Source organism: Balaenoptera ricei, chromosome 18 (assembly GCF_028023285.1).
Source record: "Balaenoptera ricei isolate mBalRic1 chromosome 18, mBalRic1.hap2, whole genome shotgun sequence".
Lineage (NCBI taxonomy): Eukaryota > Metazoa > Chordata > Mammalia > Artiodactyla > Balaenopteridae > Balaenoptera > Balaenoptera ricei.
Window position 1 is genome coordinate 1,274,710 of NC_082656.1, and position 27,212 is coordinate 1,301,921.

General features: G+C 51.2%; 1 protein-coding gene across 1 annotated transcript in view; it reads right to left on the reverse strand.

The window, feature by feature from the left end:
- Positions 1-11,576: 11,576 nt before the first annotated feature.
- Positions 11,577-27,212, reverse strand: part of LATS2 (large tumor suppressor kinase 2) — a 44,273-nt gene continuing 28,637 nt past the window's right edge. The window contains exons 3-8 of the mRNA XM_059902506.1: positions 23,649-23,781; positions 21,367-22,646; positions 19,874-20,456; positions 18,735-18,917; positions 16,973-17,079; positions 11,577-13,753 (exon numbers count right to left, since the gene is read on the reverse strand). Coding sequence (XP_059758489.1) covers positions 13,256-13,753; positions 16,973-17,079; positions 18,735-18,917; positions 19,874-20,456; positions 21,367-22,646; positions 23,649-23,781 — 2,784 coding nt within the window. The 3' untranslated portion in view covers positions 11,577-13,255. The remainder of the gene's footprint in view (positions 13,754-16,972; positions 17,080-18,734; positions 18,918-19,873; positions 20,457-21,366; positions 22,647-23,648; positions 23,782-27,212) is intronic.

Here is a 27,212-nt window from a genome sequence, read left to right on the forward strand (position 1 = left end):
GAGCCGCAGCCCTGACAACACGGGTGTGGCTCCTGGGCCAGAGGCCCACGCCCTGGCGGGGCTGGACCACGGGTGCCTTGGGCGGGCGGGCCTTCGCGGTGAGGCCGGCAGGCGACCTGGTGTTCGGGGCACGTGGTAGATCTCGGGTGAAGGCCTGAAGGCAACCCCGTTTCAGGTAAAGGAAAGAGGCAAAGGAGGGCCGGGTGCACAGGCATTCATGCGGGAGTGGCTTCGGGTGGCTGCCAGGCGGGGGGCGAGAGGGGAACCGAGAGGGGAACCGGCCGGGCAGGAGCATCTGGAGTATCTGCATCACTTTGCAGATGCTTTTCATTTAATTCTCCCACTGGCAGCGTTATCATTTTGTGTTCAGGGATTAAGGGCCCTGAGCCTCTGAGGTGTTTAGCAACTCTTCCAGGTTAGGAAAAGCATCCAAGGTCACACAGCTTCAGACCCACCAGGAACTGAAAGTCAAGTCCATCCAGAGCCAAAGCTTCCCACGATTCCATCCCCCGCAAGCGAGGGGCCTGGGCTGGGCTGGCCGGGTTCTCCAGCACTGGACCACCTTGTCTTCGGGCAACGGAAATCATGGAAGGTGCTTCATCAGGGAGATGACTCACTCAGACTGGGGCGGCTTCCGGGAGGCGGCTCACGTCTGGGCAGTGGTCTCGAGGGCCCCAAGGGGGTGGGGGAGGGCTGGTCCTCCACAGCCTCCTCACGTCATTCCTTCTCGCAGAAAAATGAGGACAAGGACATGCTCTGGGCTGGAAGCCGTGCCCAAGCCCAGAGCTGGCGAGTGTCCTGGGAGATGGGGCAGGACGTCGCCCCAGCTCTGCCCTCAGTGTCCCTCCTGCTCCTGTCCTTGTTCGATGGTGACGGAACCAGTGCAGATTTGGTTGTTTTTTGTTTTTTTGGGTTTTTTAATTTATTTTTGGCTGCCTTGGGTCTTCGTTGCTGCGTGTGGGCTTTCTCTAGCTGCAGCGAGCGGGGGCTACTCTTTGTTGCAGTGCGCGGGCTTCTCATTGCGGTGGCTTCTCTCGTTGCAAAGCACAGGCTCTAGGCGCATGGGCTTCAGTAGTTGTGGCACGTGGGCTCAGTAGTTGTGGCTCACGGGCTCTAGAGCGCAGGCTCAGTAGTTATGGCGCATGGGCTGAGTTGCTCCGTGGCATGTGGGATCTTCCCGGACCAGGGCTCAAACCCATGTCCCCTGCATTGGCAGCTGGATTCTTAACCACTGTGCCACCAGGGAAGTCCCTGCATATTTGGTTTTTCTCAGCAGGAAGCTGGTGGCTGCATTCCATGATTGTGGTTGATTTTTTACTTTGTATTTGGGTAGGTGAAAGTAAAAAAATGTTTGTGTCTAAGCACTAACGATTTACTAATATTGACTTTGTGTGCACTCCCAGGTGGGGTTTATTTTGAAACGAGACTCCATGCTACTAGGAGACAAAGCTTAAGATCAAAGAGTTCCCAGGGAGAAAAGAAGTGGCCTTGGCTTACAGGCTGGCTTAGAATTCAGAGCACGGAAACCGAACACCAGCATCTGGGTATGTGAAATCCCAGGAAGAAAAGGCCAGAAGACGGACCCCAGGGCCAGCCACTGCCCATGCCCAGTGCCCAGCGTGTGCGGCCTTCCCAGGCGGGCTCTACCTGTGCCTGCGAGGTGCACCTTCTGGATCTGAGGAACACAGCGTTGCCTGGCTCTGCGGCACAGGGACAAACAGCCGTGGCTGGTGCCCTGGCTCCTCTGGGCTCCTTTTTCGGAGGGTTGTTACCGTGTGGAGCCGTGTGTGATGGGGACGGGTCAGGGAGAACACAAATGACTGTCTCATAGGTCCTGCTCAGAAGGAGCATATAGGTAAACATATAGATAAAATACAACAAAAATACGAGTGCCTGCTACGTGCAAAACGGCACAGGAAGTCAATGGAAGAGCAAGACATGTTCACTTTGGCCAAAATCACTAAACACAGAAATACTTTGACATGGATCACAGATCGAATATAAACGCTAAAGCTGAAAAGCTTCTAGAAGAAAACACAGGAGAATTTCTTCACGATCTTGAGGAAGGAAACGATTTCTTAAATAGAACAGCAAAAGCACTAACAATAAGAGAAAAATCACACATTTGGCTTCATCAAAATTAACACCTGCCCTTTAAAAGACACCATTAACGAAACGGGATAAAATATTCTCAATACGTATATCTGACAAAGGACTTGTATCCAGATTGCATCCTTGTAAAGCAGTGTCTTGAGTTTTCATCTCGGCATGATGTAATTACTTCCCGTTACAGAAGATGAGAATTTAGCTCCTTTTAAACCCTCTTCCCCTGATACCCAGGCATGCCCTTCCCATTCCCTTGTCTTCCTAATACACGCTGCCAGACTTTTGGACGTTTGGTGAAGTCAATAATTAACATATTACTACGACTATGTAAACGCTATCCCCAAATGAACCATACTATTCCTATAATCACTTTCACTTTTCCATACAACCTTTAGTTTTCCCTAGAATTAATAATTGGTTCATGTTTTCCATTTGCTTAGTTTTTTATATCCTCAACCCAAACCCAATCCTAAACTGTTCTCCAAGTACTGAATCTCCTCTAAGGCAGGCGAAGGACCTCTTCCCAGTGAAGGCCACCCTAGACCCCCCGCTGGTCCCGAGCGAGCAGCCTGCCCCCCGCACCTGGGGCACAGCTGTCACCTGGGACCCGTTCAGCAGCGCCCACTGAGCCCCTTCTTCCTCCCCTTTGTCAGACCCGTTTCTTGGACCCCATGTCTGCTTCCAGCTTCCTGAGAAAGAGGATATGGGAGGAAAACATTCTGAATTCTTGAATGTCTGAAATGTCTTTATTCTACCCTCACACTTGATTAATAGCTTGTCTGGGGATAGAGTTTAAGGTTGAAAACAATTATTTTCACAAAATTTGAAGGCCTTGTTCCATTACCCTCTAATGTCTAGAGCTGGTGTTACCTTCAAAGCCCTTCTGATTCTTGATCCTTTGTATATGAACTGTTTTATCTCTCCGAAGCTTGTAGCATTCTCTCTTTGTTCTAAACATTCTGGAATATCTGATGATGTACATTTGTATGGGTCTATTTTTACCCATTGTTCTGGGCATTTCAGCTCCTTTCAATCTAAAAGCATATCCTTTAGCTCTAGGTCATTTTCCTGAATTACTGAATTGAAGATCTCCTCAACTCCATTAACATATTTTTCTTTTTCTGAAACTGCCACAGTTCAGATACAGACATGGACATCCTTCTAATTTCCTTACATTTCCCTTTTATTTTCCATTTCTTCATTTTTTGGCTCTTTTTTTCTGGGAGAGTTCCTTGACTTTACTGTCCAAACTTTCCACGGACTTTAATTTTTGCCATCATTGTTAATTTTTCAAAGACCTCCCTCTTGTTCTCTGAATGTTCCTTTTAAATATGTTCTCTTCTTGTTTCAAGGTTGCAACATCTTCTCTTATCTTGAAAATATCAGTGACAGTTTTCTGAAGCTCTTCTTGTACAATCTCGTTTGGGCTCATTTTTGTCCGCGTCGTCCATGTCAGGCTCACATTACTCTCCAGAGGTTCCTATCCGAGGGCTTGCCGTGGAAATGCTGATGGGAAGCTCTGCGTGTGCACGTGAAGCTGCCATGCAAGGTAATCTGGCCGGGCCCTCTACTTGGAGAACCTTGATATCAGTATCTTCCAGTCTTTTCCTCCTGGGCTGCTCAGAGGCCCCAGAGGAGACCACCAATCTCCTGCCCAGAGGATGACAAGCTTGTTGCCGGTATTCCGAGAGCTGAGTGGGAGAAGAGGGCTGAAGGATTCAGTATGCACATATTCACTTCATAGCTCTGTCCCAAACCGTGCCTTGTAACCATAGCAACCCTCCAGCTTACCATCCTCAGAGAAAACTTTCCCGTCTTTTTCCAGTTGGGGGAAGGGCAGCCACTTGTGCGGCTAGAGTTGTGGAGATGATCTGGGTAACTTCTAAAACAGACTTTCAACCAATCCTCTTTATTTTAGTAAGAACATTCAAGATAGACTGCATTCTGAGCCACAAAACACACTTTTATACATTCAAAAAATAGAAATCATAGCTCTCAGACCTCAATGGAATTAAACCAGAAATCAATAACAGAAAGATGTCTGGAAAATGCCAGAATACTGGGAGATTAAGCAGGACGCTTCTAAATAACACATGGGTCAAAGAAGAAATCTCAAGAAAATTTTAAAATATTTTAAACTAAAAGAAAATGAAAATACAGCTTATCAAAATTTGTGGAATGTGGCAGAAGCAGTGACAAGAGGGAAATATACAGTATTGAATGCGTATATTAGAAAAGAAGAACATAAAATCAATAAACTAAACTTTCACCTTAGGAAACTAGAAAAAGAGCAATTAAATACAAAGTAAGCAGAAGAAAATAAATGATAAAGACTTGAGAGAGCAGAAACCACTGAAATTGAAAATAGGAAATCAGAAGAGAAGAATTAATAAAACCAAAAGCCAGTTCACTGAAAAGATCAATAAAATCAATAAGCTTCTAGCCAGACTTATTAACAAAAAAAGAGAGAAAACACAAATTGCTGATATCAGAAATGCAGCAGGGAATTATCACCAGCACATGAGCATTAAAAGGGTAAATCTGACGACCTAGATAAAATGGACCAGTTCTTTGAAACACAATAGCTGCCAAAACTCACACAAGAAGAAACAGATTTAAAAAAAAACAAACAAACAAGAAGAAGAAAAAGAAGAAACAGATAATCTGAATAGGCCTGTATCTACTAAGGAAATTAAATCAATAATGAATAACCTTCCAAAACAGAAAGCACCAGGCCCACATGGGTTCACTGGTGAATTCTACCAAACACTAAAGAAGAAATCATACCAATTCTCTATAATCTCTTCCAGAAGATAGAAGCCAAGGGAATATAACTTATTCTGTGAGGCTAGCATTACCCTAATACCCAAACCAGACGAAGATGTTACAAGAAAAGTACAGACCAATGTCTCTCATGAACATAGATGCAAAATCCTCAACAAATATTAGCAAATCAAATCCAATAATGTACAAAAAGAATTATACACCACAACCAAGTGTGATTTATCCCAGGTAAGAAAGGCTGGATCAACATTCAAATAAACAAACATAAATATAGTCAACTGATCTTTGACAAAGGAGAAAAGGCAAAGATTGTCTTTTCAACAAATGGTCCCTGAACACTTGGACATCCTCATGCAAAAAAGTGAATCTAGACACACATAACTTACACCCTTCACAAAAATTATTTTCACCAAAAATCATGGTCCTCAATGTAAAACAGAAAATTATAAACCTAGATGATCTCGGGTATGACAATGACCTTTTTTTTTTGGCTGAGCCACACGGCATGTGGGATCTTAGTTCCCCGACCAGGGATCAAACCCACACCCCCTGCACTGGAAGCACAGCCTTAACCTGTGGACCGACAGGGAAGTACCCACGATGACATTTTAGATACAACACCAAAGGCACAATCCATGAAAGGAAGAATTGATTATCTGAGCTTCATTAAAATTAAAAACTTCTCTGTGAAAGACACTGTCAAGAGAATGAGATGATAAACCACAAACTGAGAGAAAATATTTGCAAAAGACACATCTGATAAAGTACTGTTATTCAGAATATACAAAGAACTCTCAAAATTCAGCAGTAAGAAAACAAACAACCTGGTCAAAAAATAGGCAAAAGATCTCAACAGAAACCTCACCAAAGAAGGGGTACAGATAGCAAGAAAGCACACAGAAACACATTCAGCATCACGTATCATCAGGGGAATGCAAGCAAATTAAAACGACCCACACTACACACCTATTAGAATGGCCAAAATCCCAAACCCTGACAACACCAAAAGCTGGCAAGGATGTGGAGCAACAGGAACTCTCATTCATCGCTGGTGGGAGTGCAAAATGGAACAGCCACTGTGGAAGATAGTTTGGCAGTTTCTTACAAAACTAAACACACTCCCACCATACAATCTAGCAACTGTACTCCTTAGTACTTACCCCAGTGAGTCAAAAAGTATGTCCACACAAAAATCTGCACCTGGATGTTTATAAAATTTTAGTCATAATTGCCAAAACTGGGTAGCAAATAACATGTCCTTCAGTGGGTGAATGAATAAACTATGGTCCATCCAGAAAATGGAATATAATTCAGTGCTAAAAAGGAATGAGCTGTCAGCCATGGAAAGACCTGGAGGAACCTGAAGTGCATATGGCTAAGTGAAAGAAGCCAATCTGAGAAGGCTACAGACTGTGTGATTCCATAGTTGTGGAAAAGCCAAAACTATGGAGACAGTAAGAAAACATCAGTGGTTTCCAGGAGTTACAGGGAGGGAGGGGTGGATAGGTGGAGCACAGAGGGCCCTTAGGGCAGCCTACTCCGTGTGAGACTATAAGGTGGATACACGTCATGTACATTTGTCCAAACCATAGCAAGTACGACACCAAGAGTGACCCCCTAACGCAAACCGTGGACTCTGGGAGATGACGGCCTGTCAGTGTGGGTTCTCTGACTGTAACAAAGGCACCACCTTGGGGGGGAGGCTGACAGTGGGGGGAAGCTGTGTGTTTGGGGACGGTGGATACGAACTCTCTGTACTTCCGCTCCATTCTGCTCTGAAAAATAAGCTTTATTAATTTACAAAACCTCTCTCCTGTCGTGTTAATGGTGTCCGGGAAGCGAGAGGATGCAGATACCTCCAGAGGCCTGATCCGTAGCCAGCTGGGCCCGTACAACACGCTGAGACAGAGGGCGGGGTGAGGAGCACCAGGAGAAGCGGGTCCCCGCTGGCCCCGGGGAAGCAGTCAGCGCCCTCAGTGCAAACAGAAAGCACGGGAACAAGGCACTGAGCGAAGAGGGCCCGCCGTGGTTCATCTAAGAGTCACAAACACGCCGGCAGGGCCAGATGCCGAGGAACCGGGGACCATTTTCAGGTAGCCGTCAAGCTGCAAGGAGGCTGTCCACACCATGGAAGATCCTTACCGGAGACGGAGCACGTGGCCAAGTGGAAGCAGCGGGGCAGGGCTCTCGGGGGAGGGGGAGGGGTGCGCAGGGAAGGCCCGTGCCTGGGTGTGCGACCACCAGCAGGCACCAGCAGGCACGCCCTCCCTGCAAACACAGAAAGACCTCAGGCTCACAGCCACCAATGCACACTCCCTGACCCCCGGGGGGCTTCCAGTCAGTGGTCAGTGCGGAGCTCTTACACGAGAATGGACGGTAAGGACTGATGCTAGGTCAAGTACACATCATGGGCAGTCCAGAGACAGACCTGAAAACTTTAGGGTCAGTTGATTTTTGGCAAGAGTGCCAAGTCAATGCAACGGGGAAAGAATGGTTAGTCTTTTCAACAAATGGTTCTGGGACACCCTGGTACTCACGTGCACACTAGTGAAATCACACCCCTCATCTTATTGCACAAAAATAAACTAAAAATGGATCACAGACCTAAATGAAGGGTTAAACTATAAACGTCTTGGGAGAAAATACAGGAGTAAATTTTCATGGCCTTGGGTTAGGCAAAGTCTTCCCTGATAGGACACCCAAAGCAAAAACAACGAGAGAAAAAAATAGATAAACTGGACTTCAGCAAAATAAAAAATTGGGGGGCATCAAAGAACACCAAAAAGAAAAAATGAAATTGGTGAGGATGTGGAAAAATTAGGGCCATCACACATTGCTGGAGGGAATGTAAGTTGGTGCACTTGTTCTGGAAACAGTCTGGCACCACCTCAGAAGGTTCATAGCGTTGCCATTTGACCCAGTAAAGCCACCACTGGGCTTACACCCAAGAGAAATAAAGTATGTCCACAGAAACACTTGCATATGAATGCTCAGAGCAGTACTATGCACAATAGCCGAAAGGCAGACCTAACTCTAATGTTCACTAACTGTTGGATAAATAGGAAAAATAAAATGGGATAAATCTACACAACACAATACTATTTGACAATAAAAAGGAATGACATACTCACAGTGCTACCACATGGGTGAACCTTTAAAGTATGATGCTAAGTGAAAGAATCCAGTCACCAAAGGCCACTTACTGTATGATTTCATCTATATTAAATGTCCAGAAGAGGCAAATCCGTAGAGACGGGGGTAGATTAGTGGTTGTCTGAGGAGTGCACTTGTGATGGTCATGAACAATGGGAATTAAGGCCGAAGGGAACCAGGCCTCTCTTGAGTGATAAAAATGTTCTCAAGTTGATTGTGGTGATGTTTCTGCAAGTCTGTGAATATACTAAAAACTGTTGAATGATATACCTTAAGTGGGTGAATTTTTTGTACTTATGTGAATTATATCTCATTAAAGTTATTTTTAAAAAAAAGATGGTCAGAGTCATTTAAGGAAAGCCTCCAACATGCATTTGGAGAAAGAGCAAAACAAAGAACAAGCAGCAAAAACATAACACAAAGGAGCCCAGAGGAAATACAGACAATTGGGAAGCAGAATTAAAAAACCCTTGAAATGATAAGAGGGGTAACAAACACAAATACTGAAGACATAAAACAGGGACAGACTGATTGGAGAACAAGAATGAGCTCTTGGGAATTAAAAAGATAATACCTTTGCCCCAAAAATTTAATATGAAATCTGTAAGATGAAGTCAATGAAATCTTCCAGAAAGTGGAATAAAAAAGACATGGATGACAGGAAATAAATATAAGAAATCAGAGAATCAGCTGAGGAGTTGGAGAATCTTTGGAGGGAATAAAGTTCAAAATAATGCAAGAAGGGACTTCCCTGGTGGTCCAGTGGGTAAGACTCGACACTCCCAATACAGGGGGCCCAGGTTCAACCCCTGGTCGGGGAACTAGATCCTCCATGCATGCGGCAACTAAGATGCCTGCATGCCACAACTAAGACCCAGTGTAGCCAAAATAAATAAATAAATAAATATTTTTAAAAAAATAATGCAAGAAAATTCACCAGAGCCAAAGGGCACACATCTCTAGGTTGAAGCCTCAGTGTTCAGGACAATAAACGAAACCAATGGAGGAACATCGCCATGAAGTGTAGACCACAGGGTATACAGAGATGATTCTAGAAGCTTCTAGAGAGAAAGGGTACTCAACAAGACTGTGAACCTGGGAAACAGAGGACTAATGCCTTCAAAATGCTGCGTGAATTTCATCCTAGAATTTTAGATTTATTTATATTTTCAATAAAGTAGAAAAGGGACATTTTTGGACAAGCAAGAACCCCAACTTTTTTCCAGGTGTAACCTGAGGAAAAGGAAGACATGGCATTTGGCAAAATGGGATCCAACACAGGAAAGTGACAAAGAGAATTCCCAAGATGACAGCTGTTTGTCAGGCTTGAAGGGCAGCTGGTCCAGACTGCAGGATGAGGTGGACAAAGCACTTGTGCTCCTGGAAAACAGTCTGGGATTTGACAGATCCATTGCAGCAACTGCGGAGGGAGGGAGAGAGGGAGGGGAGGAAGAAGGGAAGGAAGGAAGGATGGACAAAACACCTGTACTTTCAAAGAAAACAGAGTAAATGAAAAAACAAGGTAATTACTAAGTCCAAGAGGAAAATTTTTTTGTATAAGAAGGAAACATAATCAGAATACACTATTTGGCTCAAAGACAACCTAGCAGTCTTTTGTTCTTGTTTTTGTTTTTTGGTTTTTGTTTTTGGCCACACTTTGAGGCTTATGGGATCTTAGTTCCCCAACCAGGGATTGAACCCCGGGGCCACGGCCGTGAAAGTCCTAACCACTGGACTGCCAGGGAATTCCCCAGCATAGTCTTAATAATATTTACATTGATAACTGATTTAACTAAAAGTTGTGAGAGAACTTATACTAGGAAACAGAGGTTGAGGAAGGCCTATAAGAGAATTACCATATATGTCATTGATAGAAAATATTTAAAATAAGTAAATCAAGAAATATCATTAAGAGCCTATTAGTGAAAATGCCAGAAAAAAATGACATAGAAGACATGGGAGAGGCTGTGTTTGGGAAGCAGGAAATGGCGAGACATGGACAGAGACTCTTTTTCTAAAAACAATATAATTTTGGGACTTCCCAGGCGGTCCAGTGGTTAAGACTCCGAGCTCCCGCTGCAGGGGCGGGGAGGCGGGCTTCACGTCTGTACCCGGGTCCTGGAGCCATAAGCTACTCTGATCCTTTTGGAGACACCAGTCACCGGCTTAAAAAAGGCAGGAAGCTGGTGACTTTAGGAGGGTCCGCGTGTCCAGAGCGGCGGGCAAGCAGGAAGGGAAGAGGGCGCAATGCTGCAGAGCAGAGGGCTGGACGCTGAGGGTGGTCAGGTCAGCTGACCCGCTGCCGAGGAAGGGTGGTCTCTCCGCTACCCAAGAGGGAATGACACATGGAAAGAGATGACGGCCAACTGCTCCACTGGTCCCCGGATCCTGCCAGATGTCAGCGCACGGACTAACGCACAGCCGGAGGGCTCTGCGCAGACCCGCGCTATCCAGCGTGGACCGCTGAGCACGCACGGCGACAAGCTTGCGAAACGTGGCTGGCGTGACTGAGGAGGTGAATTGTGAGCCTTCATTACTCAAAACTGAAATTGAAACCGAAACCCACTTCCACCTCCAGGAAGATGGAGCAGATTTTTCCTACGCCTCCCACCAAGTACAACTAAGACTCCTGGACAGGCAGACAGAACAGAAGACCCTGAGAGGTGGGGGGGCGGCGGCAGAGGAGCTGGGCCTCGGGGCCTGAGGAACGACGCAGCGCTAAGCGCTCCGGGGTTTCTTTTCGGTTCCAGGCTTGGAGCCGAGGCCAGCAACCTGCAAGTGCCAGCAAGCCGGGTCCCAGTGAGAGCCCGACCCCCGACCCAGAGGAGACGGGCAGACGGGCAGTAACTGCTCCAGTACAGCCAGTCAGATCAGAAAACCCTGCCCCCGGCCGTGCCAGCAGAGCCCCCAGCGTCCTGCTGGGGTGACGTGCCAGGACTCCTGCTAGGGCAGGACGCTGGGACCTCCACGCCCGTCGGCTGACGATGCCTCCCCGACGTGTCAGCCTAAGAGGAAAGCGGGGGCCGGCAGTAAGGGGGGCCCCTCGCCGCTAGGACAGGGTCGGAGGCGGCCCGGTGGAGTCGCGACTGCCCAGTGGGGACCACGTGACTGCACCTTTCAAAAGACCAACTCAGAGTAAAACAAACGATACTTTCTGCATTTCTTAATACCATCAACCATCTTAAAGCAAAGGTGAGGCGTTAGCCTTGTCCTGTCAGTGTAACTGTCCCGAGCAGGGGAATCAGCTCCCACTCGCGATTTACCTGACACCCCACTTAACCCGCTCGACAATCTAATGCCATATACTTGTCACCACCTTCGCGAAGAGAACTGGTCACAGAACCGCACCCCTGCTTGGCCCGCGTGCTGACCTGAAACCCGATCTCCTCTGGGGGGCTCCTCCCCCCTCCCCCTCCCCTCCCCCTCCCGATGGCAGCCCTGGCTGCGCGTGAATCACAGGAAAGCCCGGGGGAGTCCCAACACATGATATGAGCGAGAACTTGCAAATTCCAATGAAGCTTGACACCAATGGATTTGGATTCAAAACTTTAATAATAAATTGTGCCAGTAGAAGCTTTTCAAAGGCAATGATATATCAATAAATAATAGTTAAATTGAGTTCCTGAGAAAGAACCTACCACATGACGTCTGTCAGAGCGTAAATAACAACACGGCGTTACTGCAAAACTAGAGAAACACTGACAGTCGCGACAGAGCACAGCAGACCCAGAACCTGCCACTCACACACATGTAAACCAGTACACAGGAATCACCTTCTTCAGTTTAGCCATCGATAGACACGAAAGTGTGCTGCCTAGAGATACACTAACTAATGGATACATTATGCTGAAAACCTCAAGGAAAAATACGTGGAATAATATAATGAAAAATATGATGCATCAGGTTTTTAAAAAGCAAAAAAAGAATTTAACTTTTTATTCAAATATAAATCACTTTAAATAGGAATCATACTAATTTGAAATAGGAATATTTCGTGTTTATCTATGTAGTTATATATACATTTACACTCCTAAGAAAATATGTATGGCTTAAATATCTTTTCTTTTTCAACATCACTTTGCTGTTTCACAAAGATCAGAAAAATGTGCTTCTAAAACCAAGTTAAGATGGATCCTTCAAAGCACACTAGAAACACGGTGAGAGAACCCCAAGATCACTGCCCTTCCGCGGGGCGTCTGCCGGGTAGGGCTCCGGCTACCCGTGGCGGCTGTACCACCAGGACAGCACCCTGACTCGCGAAGCAGACAGAGGTCCACGACTAACTTACATTTTTTTGGCAGAGCTAAGAGAATCCCTTTTGATGTATACAAGTGTAGTGTAGGACAAACGTCTTTGCCCCCCAAAGAATCCAATCACACCCATGACACATACAGTCACATCAGCTCTCAGGCACACGTGCATTTCCTCAACGAGAGAGGAGGGGTGCAGTCACAGCGAGGAAGTCACCACAGGACGACACGGCATCAGCACACTGCCCAGAATTACTCACTCAAAACGTATTCACAGAACCCGCTGTGAATGGCAAGACACGGTCACGCTTTAATAGAAAAACCCTGTTCATGCAGCGATCTCTCCACACTTGGCGTCTGAAGTCACACCCGCGTGATCACCTGCTCACACTTCCTATTATACTATAATACGCAAAAAGCAAACAGAACAAAACAAAAGCAGCTTTTAACATATATCACAATTTTGAAATGTGGGAAAAATATAAAACAAAAACCACTGTGTGAATAAAATGGTATCAGTAACATCAGAACAGTGTTATCTTTTTTTTTTTTTTTTTTACATTATTGCACAGAGATTTCTTATCACATGTTCTTCAATCTTTACGTCTTTCCCTAAATGTGAATAAGTGCTGTGGATAAAATACAAACGTAGAAAATAACAGCAGCATGATTTGTCAAAATTAATCCCTATAATTTAGTAAGAAAAATGGCTATAAACAAAATAAGTGCTCTTTCTAAACTGTACTAATTTTAAAAAATATTGTTTTAATGCAGTGAAGGTCCTCAAAAGCCAATTCCAGGCCATGTTGACACCCGCCCCGCCATCAACCAGAATGTGGAGAAGATGTCAGAGGCGAGTCCTCTTTCAGAAGATTTTCTGCTTTGGTTCTGGGTGCAGACCAGACTTTCGAGGGGCAATCGGCCGACTGACCCGAGGGGCTGACCTCCCGGTCCCCCAGGGTCTACACGTACACGGGCTGGCAGCCCCCGGCCTGCGCCCCCGGGGCCGGGCCCCCCGCAGCTGGCTGCTCGGCCTCAGTCCCGGTCTCGGCCACCGCAGGCTTGGGGCACCGGAACGGGTAGCCGTTGTCGTCGAAGAACCTCCGGAAGGTGAACTCGTAGAAGGCGTGCTCGGGGTGCCGGCTGCCCGGGGGGCCCAGCGCATCCCAGGCCTTGGAGCTGTCCTCGCTGCCGTCCTGCCAGGGGCCCTCCTCGTCCACTGGGTCGAAGTTGGACGTGTCCATGGGGTGGCTGATCGTGGGCACGTAGGGGGCCGGCTGCCTCCGGATGTCGCCGGAGAAGTCGATGGCGCCCAGGAACGGGTGGGCCTTCAGGTCGTCGGCCCCGTTGCGGCCCAGCCGGTGCTCAGCCGAGCAGCAGAGCTTGGCGATGAGGTCCCGGGCCTCGGGGCTCAGCTCCACCTGCGCGGGGATGTGCAGCGTGCTCTCCCAGTTAATCACCTGCGGGGACAGTACAGCCGGTGTTCCTTCCTCCTCAACCTCGAGGCCGACGGGGGCCGGCCCGGGACAGGGTGTTAAAGAACGTGATCATTTCTCAACGTGGCTAATCATCAGGGAAATGCAAATCAAAACCACAATGCAGTACACCACCTCACAACGGTCAGAATGGCCATCATCAAAGAGTCTACAAATGATAAATGCTGAAGAGGGTGTGGAGAAAAGGGAACCCTCCTACACTGTTGGTGGGAATGTAAACTGGTGCAGCCACTATGGAGAACAGTATGAAGTTTCCTCAAAAAACTAAAAATAGAGCTACTATATGATCCAGCAATCCTACTCCTGGGCATATGTCCAGACAAAACTATAATTCAAAAAGATACATGCACCCCTATGTTCATAGCAGCACTATTTACAATAGCCAAGACATGGAAGCAAAATGTCCATCAACAGATGAATAGATAAAGATGTGGTACATATATACAATGGAATCCTACTCAGCCATGAAAAAAGAATGAAATAATATCATTTGCAGCAACATAGATGAACCTAGAGATTATTATACTAAGTGAAGTCAGACAGAGAAAGACAAATACCATATGATATCGCTTATATGTGGAATCTAAAATATGACACAAATGAACTTATTTACAAAACAGAAACAGACTCACACACATAGAAAACAAAGTTATGGTTACCAAAGGGGAGAGGGAGGGAAGGAGGGACAAATTAGGAGTTTGGGATTAACAGATACACACTACTATTCAATATATATAAATAGACAAGGACTGACTGGATAGCACAGGGAATTATATTCAATATCTGGTAAGAACCTATAATGGAAAAGAATCTGAAAATAATATATATCTGAATCACTTTGCTGTACACCTGAAACTAACACAATATTGTAAATCAACTATACTTCAATAAAAATAACTTTTTGGTAATTTAAAAAGATCTTGATAATTTCACGATGGGAGAACAGAACAGACGTAGGATCTGAGCAGCTACAAACGGTCAGTGTGGTTTCAGGAGGAGCCCACAGCCTGAGGCACAGGGCGAGGAAGCCACCCCCAGCTGGTGGTGCTCAACCACACACATCAGCCATCGGGACGCTCACAGAGGCCTGTCTGCTGTGAGGAGGAAGCCTAAGGGACTTCTTGTTTACACCTGGAGTCAGGATAAAGCAAGGCCAATATAACCAGGAGTGGCACGGGGACAGGGGGTGCGAGGGCTGGTTTGAAACTGAGTTGTTTTAGTAGAGCCAAAGCTATACAACTCATAGAAGAAAACATAAAGGAAAACGTTCATGATGTTGAATTTGGCAATGATTTCTTGGATATGATACCAAAAGCACGGGCAATAAAACAAAAAAATATATATAAAACAGACTTAATCAAAATTTAAAACTTTTGTGCATCAAAGGACACCACTGACAGAGTGAAAAGACAAACCATGGAATGGGAGAATGTATTTGCAAAGCATATAGCCGATAAGGAATTAATATCCAGACTATATAAAGAACTACAACTCAACAACAAAAACCCAAAGAACCGAATTAAAAAAGGGCAAAGGACTTGAATAGACATTTCTCCAAAGAAGATCTACAAATGACCACGAAACATATGAAAAGAGGCTCAACATCACTGAACCTTAAGGAAATGCAAATTAAAATCACAATGAGATACCACCTCACACCCCCTAGAATAACTACTATTTTAAAAAAAACGAAAGGAGATTAAGTGTTGGCAAGGATGTGGAGAAATAGGAGCCTTTGTATACTGTTGGTGGGAATGTAAAATGGTGCAGCCACTATGGAAACAGTATGGAGGTTCCTCAGAAAGTTTCAACGTAGAATGACCGTACGACCCAGCAATTCCACTCCTGGGTATATACCCAAAGGAACTGAAAGCAGGGACCAAACAGATACTTGTACACATACTTATGTTCACAGCAGCACTACTCACAAGAGCCGAAAGGCGGAAACAACCCAAACATCCGTTGCCAGATGATGGATTAAAAAAATGGAATGTTATTTACACACAATGGAGTATTACTCAATATTACATACAATGTGATATCATTCAGCCTTAAAAAGGAAGGAAATTCTGACACAGGCTCCAACATGGATGAACCTTGAGGACATTATGCTGAGTGAAATAAGCCAGACACAGAAGGATAAATACTGTATGATTCCACTTATATGAGGTCCCTAGAATAGGCAACTTCATAGAGACAGAAAGGATTGATACAAGAGCCGTTACAGGGACAGAGGGGAGGGAGGAATGGAGTTATCATTTAGTGGTTAAGCTCCTGCTTGGGATGGTGAAAATGTCTTGAAATAGGTAGCAGTGACTGTTGCACAACATTGTGAATGTACTTAACGCCACTGAATTGTACAATTAAAAGTAGTTACAATGGTAAATATCATCACAATTTTAAAAATTGGGTTATTATCATGCAGACAAATTAGTAGCTAGTTCAGCAATTCAATTAGGATATAGATAATGCCAAATTCCAATTTCACTGTTACTGGAAAGAAACCAAGCCTTTAGGGTTTTTCTAATTAAGAGGTTAATTTCAGGTCTACCGTGGACTCTGGGGTATGTGAATCATCCTAGAACTGTCAGTGAACATGTGTAAGGGCACTGTTCTGAGAAGTTCCAAAGGTTTCATCAGGTTCTCTATTCAGTCTTTCTTAAGTAATCAAATCATTCATTTCAGAGAATAAATGGCTATCATTCTAAAACTAATTCTTTAGTACTGAGTTATTACTTGACCGAGTAATTTTTTAATTATTTGAAATGAATATCAGAAATGTGCACAACTAGCCTGACACATAGCTTATAATTGGCCAACGGTAATGACAGAACATCCAAGTATCAAACCGATTTCCTCGGGCACAGTCACAAAGCCGTGTTGGTTGCTGCACGGGGCACCTGCCGCTGGGCCCAGACCTGCGGCCTCGGTGCTTCGCCCACTCCTAGTTCTCACCTGGGAGCACCACGTCGGCAGGCGACCATGGTTCAGGTTCACGCGCACATCACAACTCAGCTCTGACCCTGTGCCTCTACTTACCCAGATAAAAAATTAATAGGTAATAACAAGAACACTCGACAACATCCCATGACATACAACTGACGTCCCTACACTATTCGGAATAAAAGGTCAAATGTTGGCCTAAGCCTCCTGGGTTCATCAGAAAACCACTTGCCCCGTTACCTTCAGCTGGGTCTCCGTGGGAGTCGGCGCCAGGAAGGGCGGCTGCCCCACCAGCATCTCGAAGAGAATCACGCCAACACTCCACCAGTCGCAGAGCTGGGTGTATCCTGAAAGACAGCGTCACTCAGCTGCCACCCCGCACACGCCCTCCTCAGACACCTCGAGAGAACCGGCTCACGTCAGCGGGGAAGCCCCAGGCAGCGCACAGGTGACGTCACCGCCCCACCTGACGGCGCGTGCGTGACGTCACGGCCCCCCAGCACGTGACGGCACACACGTGATGCCACCGTCTCCGCACACGGCGGCGCACGCGTGACCGCGTGACGTCACCGCCTCCCCCATGCGGGTCTCAGAACAGTCCGCGAGAAAAACGCTGCCGGGGCGTCCACGGTCTCCACGTGGGAGGAGCGTGGTCACGACATTTTCTTATTTTCCACCGTGAGTCTGTGATAAACACAGGATGCTCTTGTAATAAAAGGCTTTTTAATTTTAAAAGATTACTGTTATTGTTAGTAACAATACTAACCAGAATTTTAGGTGCTTAAAGAACACGAACAGACGCAAGTTAAAATCGTAGAAACTAAAAAGCAGAAATTGTGTGACGTGAGGTCAGGTGAGGCCAGTGATGAGGCTTCTCGGGGAGGCTTCCTGGGGAGGTTTTGGGAGAACCGAGGGGATGAAACTGGCAAAGGGAACGGCTGCCACCTGTCGCGCCCCTTGGGGGCACCGAGGGAGCCAGGCCCCCCCGCAGGGCTCCGGCGGCCTGGGGCTCGGGCGGGGCGGCCTCGTGGAGGCTGCGGAGGAGGCTGATCTTTAATTTTGTCCCACGTCCCAGTCCGAGCCCCGCTCCGGTCCTGCTGCCACCGAATTCTTGCTAAGTGTGACCTGCAGCCCCTGCCCGTCTGGCCCCGGAGGCTCCGCTGGGCTGCTGCGAACGGGGGGGTTGGGGGAGACGGGTGTCCTCCCCCACAAGCCAGCACCCACCCCTCCCTCTTTGAAAGGAGGGGGAGGGGGAGACCTTTACTGGGCAGCCAGGTTAATACTCTAACCTCTCAAGGCACTGCTGTTACGCGTGAGGCCGTGAGAGGCTAGTAACCCGCGCTGGGGCACACAGCTCACAGAGAACACGGGCGAGGACCGAGGGTCCTGGCTCCAACGACTGGCAACAACACGTGAGAACAGACAGGCCACTGCTCTCTGGGTTCATCATACGGAATCAGATGAACAGACGCAGCCGCTGCGGGCCCTGCAGCTGACTGTCAGAGATGCCTCTTGTGCTCGGCCAGGCGCCTCGCTGGATGGGACGGAGCCCTGCTGTCCCCAAATCTTACCTTGAAGGTGCTTCTGGACCTGCGGCGGAGAACTGGAGGACACAGTGTTTGTATCCTCACACCTGTTGACCAGTGAAGTTGGCTGACCCAGCTAGGACCCCCCTCCCCCCCGCATAGCCCCCCCAGTCCTGTCTATCACACGAGTCTGTCAAAACCAGTTCTGGAGCGACTCCTCTGGGCTCCAGGGAGCAAGCCCACCTCGCACCCAGCCTGTCACTTCCAGCCTAAGGAGGGGCAAGTGGAGACGGCCCAGAAGCAAAGGCAGCTCCCAAACAGAGGGACACACACTGGAGGCTGTGTTTGCTAAGGAAAGAATCCAGCTCTCGGGCTCCTGTGAGCACAGACACAGTGGGGACGCTTCGAGTCTCTGAAAGCTGGGGCTCGGGACCCTCAGAGGTCAGCTGGCTTGGGTGCGGGGCCGAAGCACACACCTTTTCGGAGGAGCACTTCTGGGGCGATGTAATTTGGGGTCCCAACCAGGGAATGAGCCAGACACCGCTGATGCTGCCTCCGCGTCCTCTGCTCCAGGGTCTTGAGCCGGTCTCCACAGCGGCAGTTAGACACGTCGTCCCAGAGGTCGCTGGGCTCCATGCTGTCCTGCCTGCTGTGACTCCCTTTCACCCAGGAAGCGGGGCGAGGAAAGAAGAGAATGGAAAAGTTAATTTTCACTCTTCAACAATGCAACAAACCCATAGCTTCGAAAGGAAAAGTAATCCAACCCGACTCCTGACACAGTGAGAGAAAGATTCCTCCCGCCATCTCGCAGGTGGCTGAGGTCCTGGGTCTCGCACCCAAGCCGTGAGGTGCACACCCGTGCCAACACGGGCAGCATGGGGGAGGCGGCCACGGGGCCTGTGCCCCGTGCTGGGTGCCCTGTGCCGGGTGACAGTGCGGGGCCGGTGAGAAAGGCTCGGGGACTGTAGGATGGTAGCCCCAGGGCCTCTCAGGCCCGTCTCAAAGGCTAACACCACCTGTTTGATAGACATGTTTTAAGACGGGCACGGAAAAGCATGAGAGGATTTAGAAAATATGAACACAAACGACTTCAGTGCCAAAAAATGGGAATGAATAAAATGATTTAGGATTAGTTTTGAGTTAAAGAATAGAAGCCTGAGCTATAGAGTATTAAAATAACTATTATAAAAATTCAAGCCATAAATAAGATAATGACCAGCTGTTGCTGACTTTTCGAGGTAGCAGGACCACAGGAGGTGGAGTTAAGCTGGATCCACAGCCAGGTCTGTGCCTGCAGGTAGATTCGGGGTGGCTGTGACAGAGGGCTCCTTGGGAGGCTGGGAGGCTTGTTTTTGAAGGCTTGTTTTAGGAGGGCAGAGTGATGGCCCCTCAGCAAGGCCCCACGAGACCCTATGGCCTACTGTCCTAAAAACGTATGAGCAAAATTTGAAGCCACCAACTCAAAAAAGAAAACACCTCACACGTCATACGACTTCTTCAGGGAGAAAAGGATGTCACACCAAATTATAAAATCACCCAGTGACAGCGGCGCCCCAGGAGGGGAAGGAAAGGCCCGGGGCGGCACAGCCGCGTCCACCCTGGCCTGAGACGGTACCTTTCTGGTAGTATTTGGAGTTGTGCGTCCACCTGAACCCCGTGCAGAGGCCAAAGTCTGTCAGCTTGATGTGGCCGTCGAGATCTATGAGGATGTTGTCCGGCTTGATGTCGCGGTGGATGAAGCCCATCCTGTGGACGCTCTCGATGGCCAGCGTCAGCTCCGCGACGTAGAAGCGGGCCAGCTGCTCGGGGAAGACGTCCATGCGGACGAGCAGGCTCATCATGTCGCCGCCCGGGATGTAGTCCATGACGAAGTACAGGCTGTCCTTGTCCTGGAACGAGTAGTACAGCTTCACCACCCACTCGTTGTCTGCCTCCGCCAGGATGTCCCTCTCGGCCTTGACGTGGGCCACCTGGTTGCGGTTCAGCACGTCCTTCTTCCTCAGCGTCTTCATGGCGTACAGGGCGTGCGTGTCCACCTTGCAGGCCAGGCACACCTCCCCGAAGGCGCCGACGCCCAGGGTCTTCACCTTCACGAACATGGACTTGTCCATCTTGGCCCTCTTGAGCCTGTTGTAATTGGACTCCTTCTGGTAGAGGATCTTCCTCATCTGCTCCTGCTCAGCTTCACAGAGCCCGGCCTGCGCAGGAGGAAACAGGGGAGGGTCACCCCGGCAGAGCCCAGGGGGAGGGGGAGGGGGAGGGGGGAGGGGGGTGGGGAAGAGGCCCCAGAACCGAGGGGACCCCAATCGGTCCGCGGAAACCAGGGGCCAGACACTACAAGCGAGAAAATAACTCTTTGTTCTTTACATCCACACAGAGTCACAGATCTGGAATCGAAAGGGAAGACATAATAACAGGGAGTTCTTTCTCCAAGTGACCTTAGGCTCTAAAAACTACAGGAAACTTATATTAATAAAAATCTGGGGGAAAGGGGACCACAAAATTCCTGGAGCTCTCAGAGCAATGTAATAATTTAATAATAGTTCAGGGGAAAATGGGAAAACAAAGTCAACGAAAATGGGACAGCGGGAAGGGCACAAATCTTATTTTTAGAATTTGGAGTTACCGGATCTGTGTGATTTAAATTGACCATAGCATTTTAATGTAAATAATTTCATTAATAATTACCTTTTCTAACAGTTTAGTGCCAACTAGGGTATATTTCGAACCTTATTTGCTAACTATAGACTTCAGGAATAGATGAATCACTACTAGATATATTTTTCTTTATAAATCCCACAATTTCAATGTATAAAACCTCAAACTTTCTTTCTACTCTTTCAAAATGTTTCCTTAGCACTTAGAAAAACTTGGTGGATTTGTGCACGAGTAAGGACACACCATAAAAACCAATGTGTTGGTTTGCGCGCCGGCACATCAGGCAGAGCCCATCCCCTCCCGAGAGTGAGGGGGAAGGGGAGCGCGACCTGCGGGACTTCTCCGGCTGGGACCCCCGACACCAGCCCCCCTCCCCGGGAGACCACCGGCCTGGAGGGGAGGTGCGTGCAGCGGCAGCACGAGGGGACCCGCGGCGACCCCACGGCCCACCTTGGCCATCTCCTGCTCCAGCTGCAGCCTGCGAGCCACCTTCTGCTGGTAGGTCTTCAGCACGTTCTCCACGTGCTGCTCCATGAAGAACTTGAAGGCGGACGGCGAGTAGCTCTTGATGCGCGACTCCCGCTTCTCCTCGTCGCGGCAGCCCCTGCGCACGGGCACCGGGGACGTCTGGATCTGCTTGCGGTCCTTGCCCGCCTTCTCCCCTTTGGCGCCCCTGGGGCTCCTGGGGCTCCCGTCGGGGGGCTCGGCGGCCCGGCTGCCCCGGAGGCCCTGCTGCAGCCCCGCGCACAAGCCGTCCACGTCGTACTGCTCGGCGCGGCCCTGCGGCCGCAGCAGGTGCCGGGGGTAGGGCGGGGGCCGGCCCCGCGCCTCGGCGCCCCCCGGGCCGGGGGGATGCTCGTCCTGGGGCTCCAGGCCCTCGAGCGCGGGGCCCGGCGGCGGCACCCAGGCGGGGTGCGAAGGCCCCACGGCCGTCTGGGGCTCGGGCCTCATCACCCGCACGCTCTTCACCGCGTGCAGGATGTGCGCGGCCGTCACGGCCGTGATGGCGTTAGGGGAGGGCGCGGCCGCCGCCTGGTGGCCGTTGAAGGAGCCGGTCCTGCTGGGGCCCGGCTTCTGCAGCGAGTCCCGCCGGGCCAGGCCGGCGCTCGGCCACTGTGGCGCGGGGGGCGCGCTCGGCTCGAACCGCTCGGCGCCGAGGCCGGTCCGGGAGGGGGTGGCCAGGCCCGGCGGGGGGCTGTCGCCAGCGAACACGGCGCCCCGGGGGCCCCCCGCGTGCACCGGGTGGGGCTGCTTGGGGTGCGGATGGGGCGCGTACGCGGCGGCGCCGCCCGGGGGCGGGAACGCGAGGCCGGGCTGCACCTGCACCTGCACGGCCGGGCCCTTGGCGGCCAGGCCCGCGTACCCGCCGACCTCCGGCGGGGTCTTGCTCTGGAAGGAGGGGCTGCGCTGGACGCCGTAGCCCAGGGGCTCCCCGGGCACCAGCAGGGGGGCCCTGTAGTGCGGGCCCTGCAGCGGGGGCGCCGGGCCCCCGGGGCTGGGGAGGCTCATCCCGGCGGCCTCCCCGGCGGCGGCGTAGCCCTTGGGTGGGTGTGGACGGCAGTGAGGCCCGACGGCAGCGAAGAGGAAGTCCGGGTACTGGCGGGGCGCCTCCTCCAGGGCGGCGGGGCCCTCGAAGGCCGGCCCGCTCACCTGGGCGTAGGGCGGGAAAGGGTCACCTGCTCCTTCGAAGCTCGGCCTCCGCGGCACAGAGGCTGGCGCCAGGCCCTTTCCTGCAGAGGAGGGAACGGGAGGCTGACGCCGCGGCACGGCTACTCCGCGGCCGAAGGCCTGGGAAGGCCCCTGACGCCAGTGACGGCCGCGAGGGCAGCGCTGGGCTCCCAGTCCAAAGGCCGTGCCCTGCCTGTCCGAGGACGCCCCCGCGGAGCACCTGGCCGAGCCCAGACCCTCTGCAGCTGTGCTTCCAGCAGAAGCCACAGCAAATGACACTGTGTTCTCAGGCTAAGATGATGCATCAGAAAGACCACGAGCGAGGTAGGTGCGGGGTCATCAGAGAGTGGGCGCTGCCTCCTGAGGGGCTGGACTGCAACACAGACCCCGGGACCCTCAGAGTCTGGCCACGGTGGCCAGCGAGGCACTGTTTAAGGGAACTCCTCAGTCAGGAAGAAAACAGAAACCTGTGTCCTCCTCACAAGGAAGATACGGCTACAAAGCCCGTGCAGTTTCCCCCTCAGCAGATGAACTGGGCTTATCCAAGGTCTCCCACAAAACAGGGAACACTCCTGTTCAATATCCTGAATCCCTTACTACACCCAGGGACCTCAGGTCCCCAAAGTGGCCCCATCTGCTCTACCAGCAAACAAACATTCAGTGGCAGCCAGCAAGGCAGGACATCCGGTGCTGGGGCCTCTGGCCCTCCCCAGGGGCAGCAGGGGGCTTTCCCACACCTCTGCCCAAGGTCTCCAGCTCCGGAGGCGCCTGCCATTGGGCAGCCTGCCCTCAGAGGGCACAGGGTGGGAAACGGTGTGTTTCAGAATCAATGAAATAAGCCGCCCCTTCAAAGACTCCCCCACAAGCCCAAGAGAAAGCAGAAAGAACCTGCGGGGTTGCCTCATTTTAATATCCAGTGAATTTTCCGATCTTTCATAAGCAAAACAAGTCCACAAACCCAGCAAGTAGGAAGCACCCAGCTCAGTGTCATATCTGCCACCCGCCGTCCCCGCCCTTGGGCGACCGTCAGGATGGCCCCTGCCCGCAGCCCCCAGCGTGCTCACCTGGGGAGGTCTGCTTGACGACCCGCACGATCTGCTCCTTGCCCGGCTCCAGGTAACCCATCTTACTGATGAACTCCAGGGCGGCCTCGATGCTGCGGCTGCCGGTCTGCTTGAGGGCCCTGCCCGCCATCTCCTGGGGGTGGGGCGGACACAGAGACGTCAGTGGGGGCCTGGGTGCGCGCCCCCTCGACAGGAAGCCTCCAGGACTGCCTTCCCGCCCTGCGCCCGGCTCCGAGCCAGCACCACTGGGGACGTGTCCTCAGGGGCCGATGACAACCTCACACACACTGACCCCCAGACCGCGACGATGGGCCTGGAAGACCGTACGTCCTGCTCCTGCTGAGAAAGCTTCTGTGACTGGACTGAAATTCCCGTCTGGCCTGTGGAAGTCAGAGAACTGGCCTTCCCCACCCCAGGCTTCCTGGGGGAGGGACCCCCTGCCCCGAGGGGAGAGCTGCACGTCTACTGTTTACGGTGCCCCGTGCCCATGCGGGCGGCGGTGGGCGAGAGAGGACATCAGCCCAGGACAGGCCCCAGCACTGCTGGCGGGGTGAGCACCCGGGGAAGAGGGCCAGAGGACGGAGAGGGACCAGGGACTGATCACAGGCCAGACGGAGAGGGACCAGGGACTGATCACAGGCCAGACGGAGGCACAGCCGGCTCTTCAAGGACAGCCGGGATTTGGGCAGCCGGAGGGCTCGGTGGAGGAAAGGTATTCTTGGCAGCAGGTGGTACAGTCAGAGCAGGAGCCTGGAGGGGGGAGAATGGGGAGGCGGGAGGGGACGGCGGGGAGGCACCACAGACCGGGCCCCCTCTCTGAAGGCAGCTGCGGGAGCTCTCCAGCAGGGTCGGGGGTCAGTGAGAGGATGGGCCAGGGGCAGAGCTGCAGACACCGTGGTCGGGTGCGCAGGCCGGAGGGGGAGGGCTGCGAGGGCTGTGGCCCAGGCGCCCTGGGTCGGCTCTGCAGAGCTGTGGGCAGACAGGGCAGCCAGCCTTCAAGGATGGAACCGGGAGGGGCAGCAAGAGGGGATTCTGTGGACAGACAGGGGTCTTCTGAAGGTGGAGGGGTGGGCGGGCGGGGAGGAGGGAACTGCAAATGCAGGAAGGGGGTGGTGACAGGAGGGGAGGGGTCTGAGAGCACTGACAGAGACTGCCGTAGCTCAGATAGGAGAGGACAAGGCAGTGAGCAGGCAGCAGGACCCCAGGCCGACCCCAGGACCCCAGGGGACAGAGGCCGCTCAGCAAAGAGCCACAGCAGAAACCCAGGAGATGCCCCGGGCCCTGAGGACGGATGAGCCGCTGTCCCCGCCTGCCGGGCCAGGGGCTTTTCGAGGCTAACAGAGTGGACCTGTCCCCGCGCCTGTGTGTCTGCCCCTCTGTTAGGACTGCGACAGCCTGGGGGCCTGACCCTCATGTGGCTCAGGGCTGCGCCCACCCCCCTAACGCCGGGGCGGGAAGGACTCGGGTGCTTCACATCCACTGATTGTGTACATAATATTAAACTCCATCCTGGCCGGGCCCCACGGGGTGGCTGGACAAAGCGTGCACGCGGCCGTGACCTGTGCCTGTGTCCTCGGGGATTCGGGAGAGAAGAGGCAGGAAGAGCCCCGCCCGCGAGCCAAGGGCTGGGGGGGAGGCGGCCTCTGGGGGGAGCATCGGGAAGGGACGGCTGGCGAGGCTGGGCAGCGGTAGCCAGAGCTGCCTTGGGATCGAAGGAAAGGGCACGAGCTAGGGGAGAGCCAGCCCCCTGCGGACAGAGCCCATCTGCTGTGTCTGGGACAGGACCAAAGCCTTGGCTTCTCTGGGGTGACCGGCCACACGTGTGCGTCGCTTCAGACCGGCTACGTGTCAAGGAAGCGTTGACTTTGAGGACCAACCACGTCAGACTGTGTGTGTGTTCAAACTCCCTGCTGCGTACTCGCCTCACAGCCTCAAGATTCCAACCTTCCTTACGCTTCGCCAATCGAGGGACTTAACCAGTAAAAACACCGGGAGGCAACCACAGGTACCGACGTGCTCACAGGGCTGTTTCGAATCGCACAACCCACCAACTAACCATACACCCATCACACACCCGACCACGCTAATGAGCCCACCTGTTTACTAAACAACCCAGTCAGGCAGTCTTGCCCTTGCTGTCTGTCCCTTCCACCAAATCTAGCAAGTGTGCAGTTTCCGTACATTAACTCTCAGAGACACCACTAGACATATATGTATAGGCGTGCTTTTAAAACTGCAGGAAAGGACTTCCCTGGTGGTCCAGTGGGTAAGACTCCGCACTCCAAATGCAGGGGGCCCGGGTCCGATCCCTGGTCAGGGAACTAGATCTCGCACGCATGCCGCAACTAAAGATCCCGCATGCCGCAACTAAGACCTGGCACAGCCAAAATAAATATAAGTAAATAAATAAATACTAAAAAAAGCCACAAACTGCAGGAAACTCGGGATCATTTTTAAATCCATCAGGAATCACAACCCTGTCTCGCCTCCACCCCCCAGACAGCAGGACCCCGTTTCTGTGACTCCAGTGCCCAGACGTCAGGCCAGCAGCGTGGCGTGCCCTGTAAGAGCGGTGCCCGGGAACGCCCACACCCTGCCCCTGAGCTCCGCCCCAGCTGGACGCACGCTTGCCCCCGGCGTCCGGGAGCCCGGTGCGCAGGGGCCCAGGGTCTGCACGGCTGCCCCCGCGCCCCCCCCCCCCCGCGCCCCTCGGCTTCTAGACCCACGTCCCCTCCCCCCTGCCCTCCCTCTGTCCCTTGTGCTCCACCCCCCGAGCTGCCCGGCTTGAAAGTCCCGCAGCGCCAGAGCCCGGGGGCAGGGCAGCTGCGCCCTGCCGTTTCCGCGGTGCTTCCAGGAGCCTGAAGGGCGGGTGGCTGCCTGTGACGGAGAAGGAAAGGGCGACCCAGCCTGCCTGGGGCCCGAGCCGGAGACGCAGGCCCCCGCGGAGCGGTGGATCCCGAGCCAGCCCGACACACCCGGCACCCGCGCGGCTCCCGGAGAATGAGAAGAGAAAACTAACGCCAAGAAAACCCGCAAGTGGCCTCTGAATCTGAACTGTGAGTGGGTGTCGAGAAGATGAGGCACCACTGCGGCTCTCGGCCCTGCAGCAAGGCCGCGGGGCAGGGCGCCCACTGAGCGCTTCCGAGGAAAAAGATGTTTTTTAGAGTGACTTATAGGTAGGGAATGAAGAAGAAATTTGGGCTAAAATTAAACAAGCATGGAAAATGCTCAACCTTACCAAGGATCAAAGAAACACTTTTAATAAAATAGCATTTCATATTGAATTGTTAACACCAAAACCAAATAGTTGTAAAGGCAAATGGGCTGGTGAAACTCTTCACAGTCATATATTTTTGGTCCTTTGAGGTGACTATTTGTTAACAAGTACCAAAAGTTATTAAACGTGTGCCCTGATTTAATAATTTTATTCCCTAAAATTCTCAGGCCAATTTAAAAGAATCCTATTTTAAAAATCAACTTGCATAAAGATGTCTGTCGGAATTAGATATAATACAATAAATCAGCCCCTCAAACAGAAGGGTGTGGGGCAGGAGTAGAAAGGGC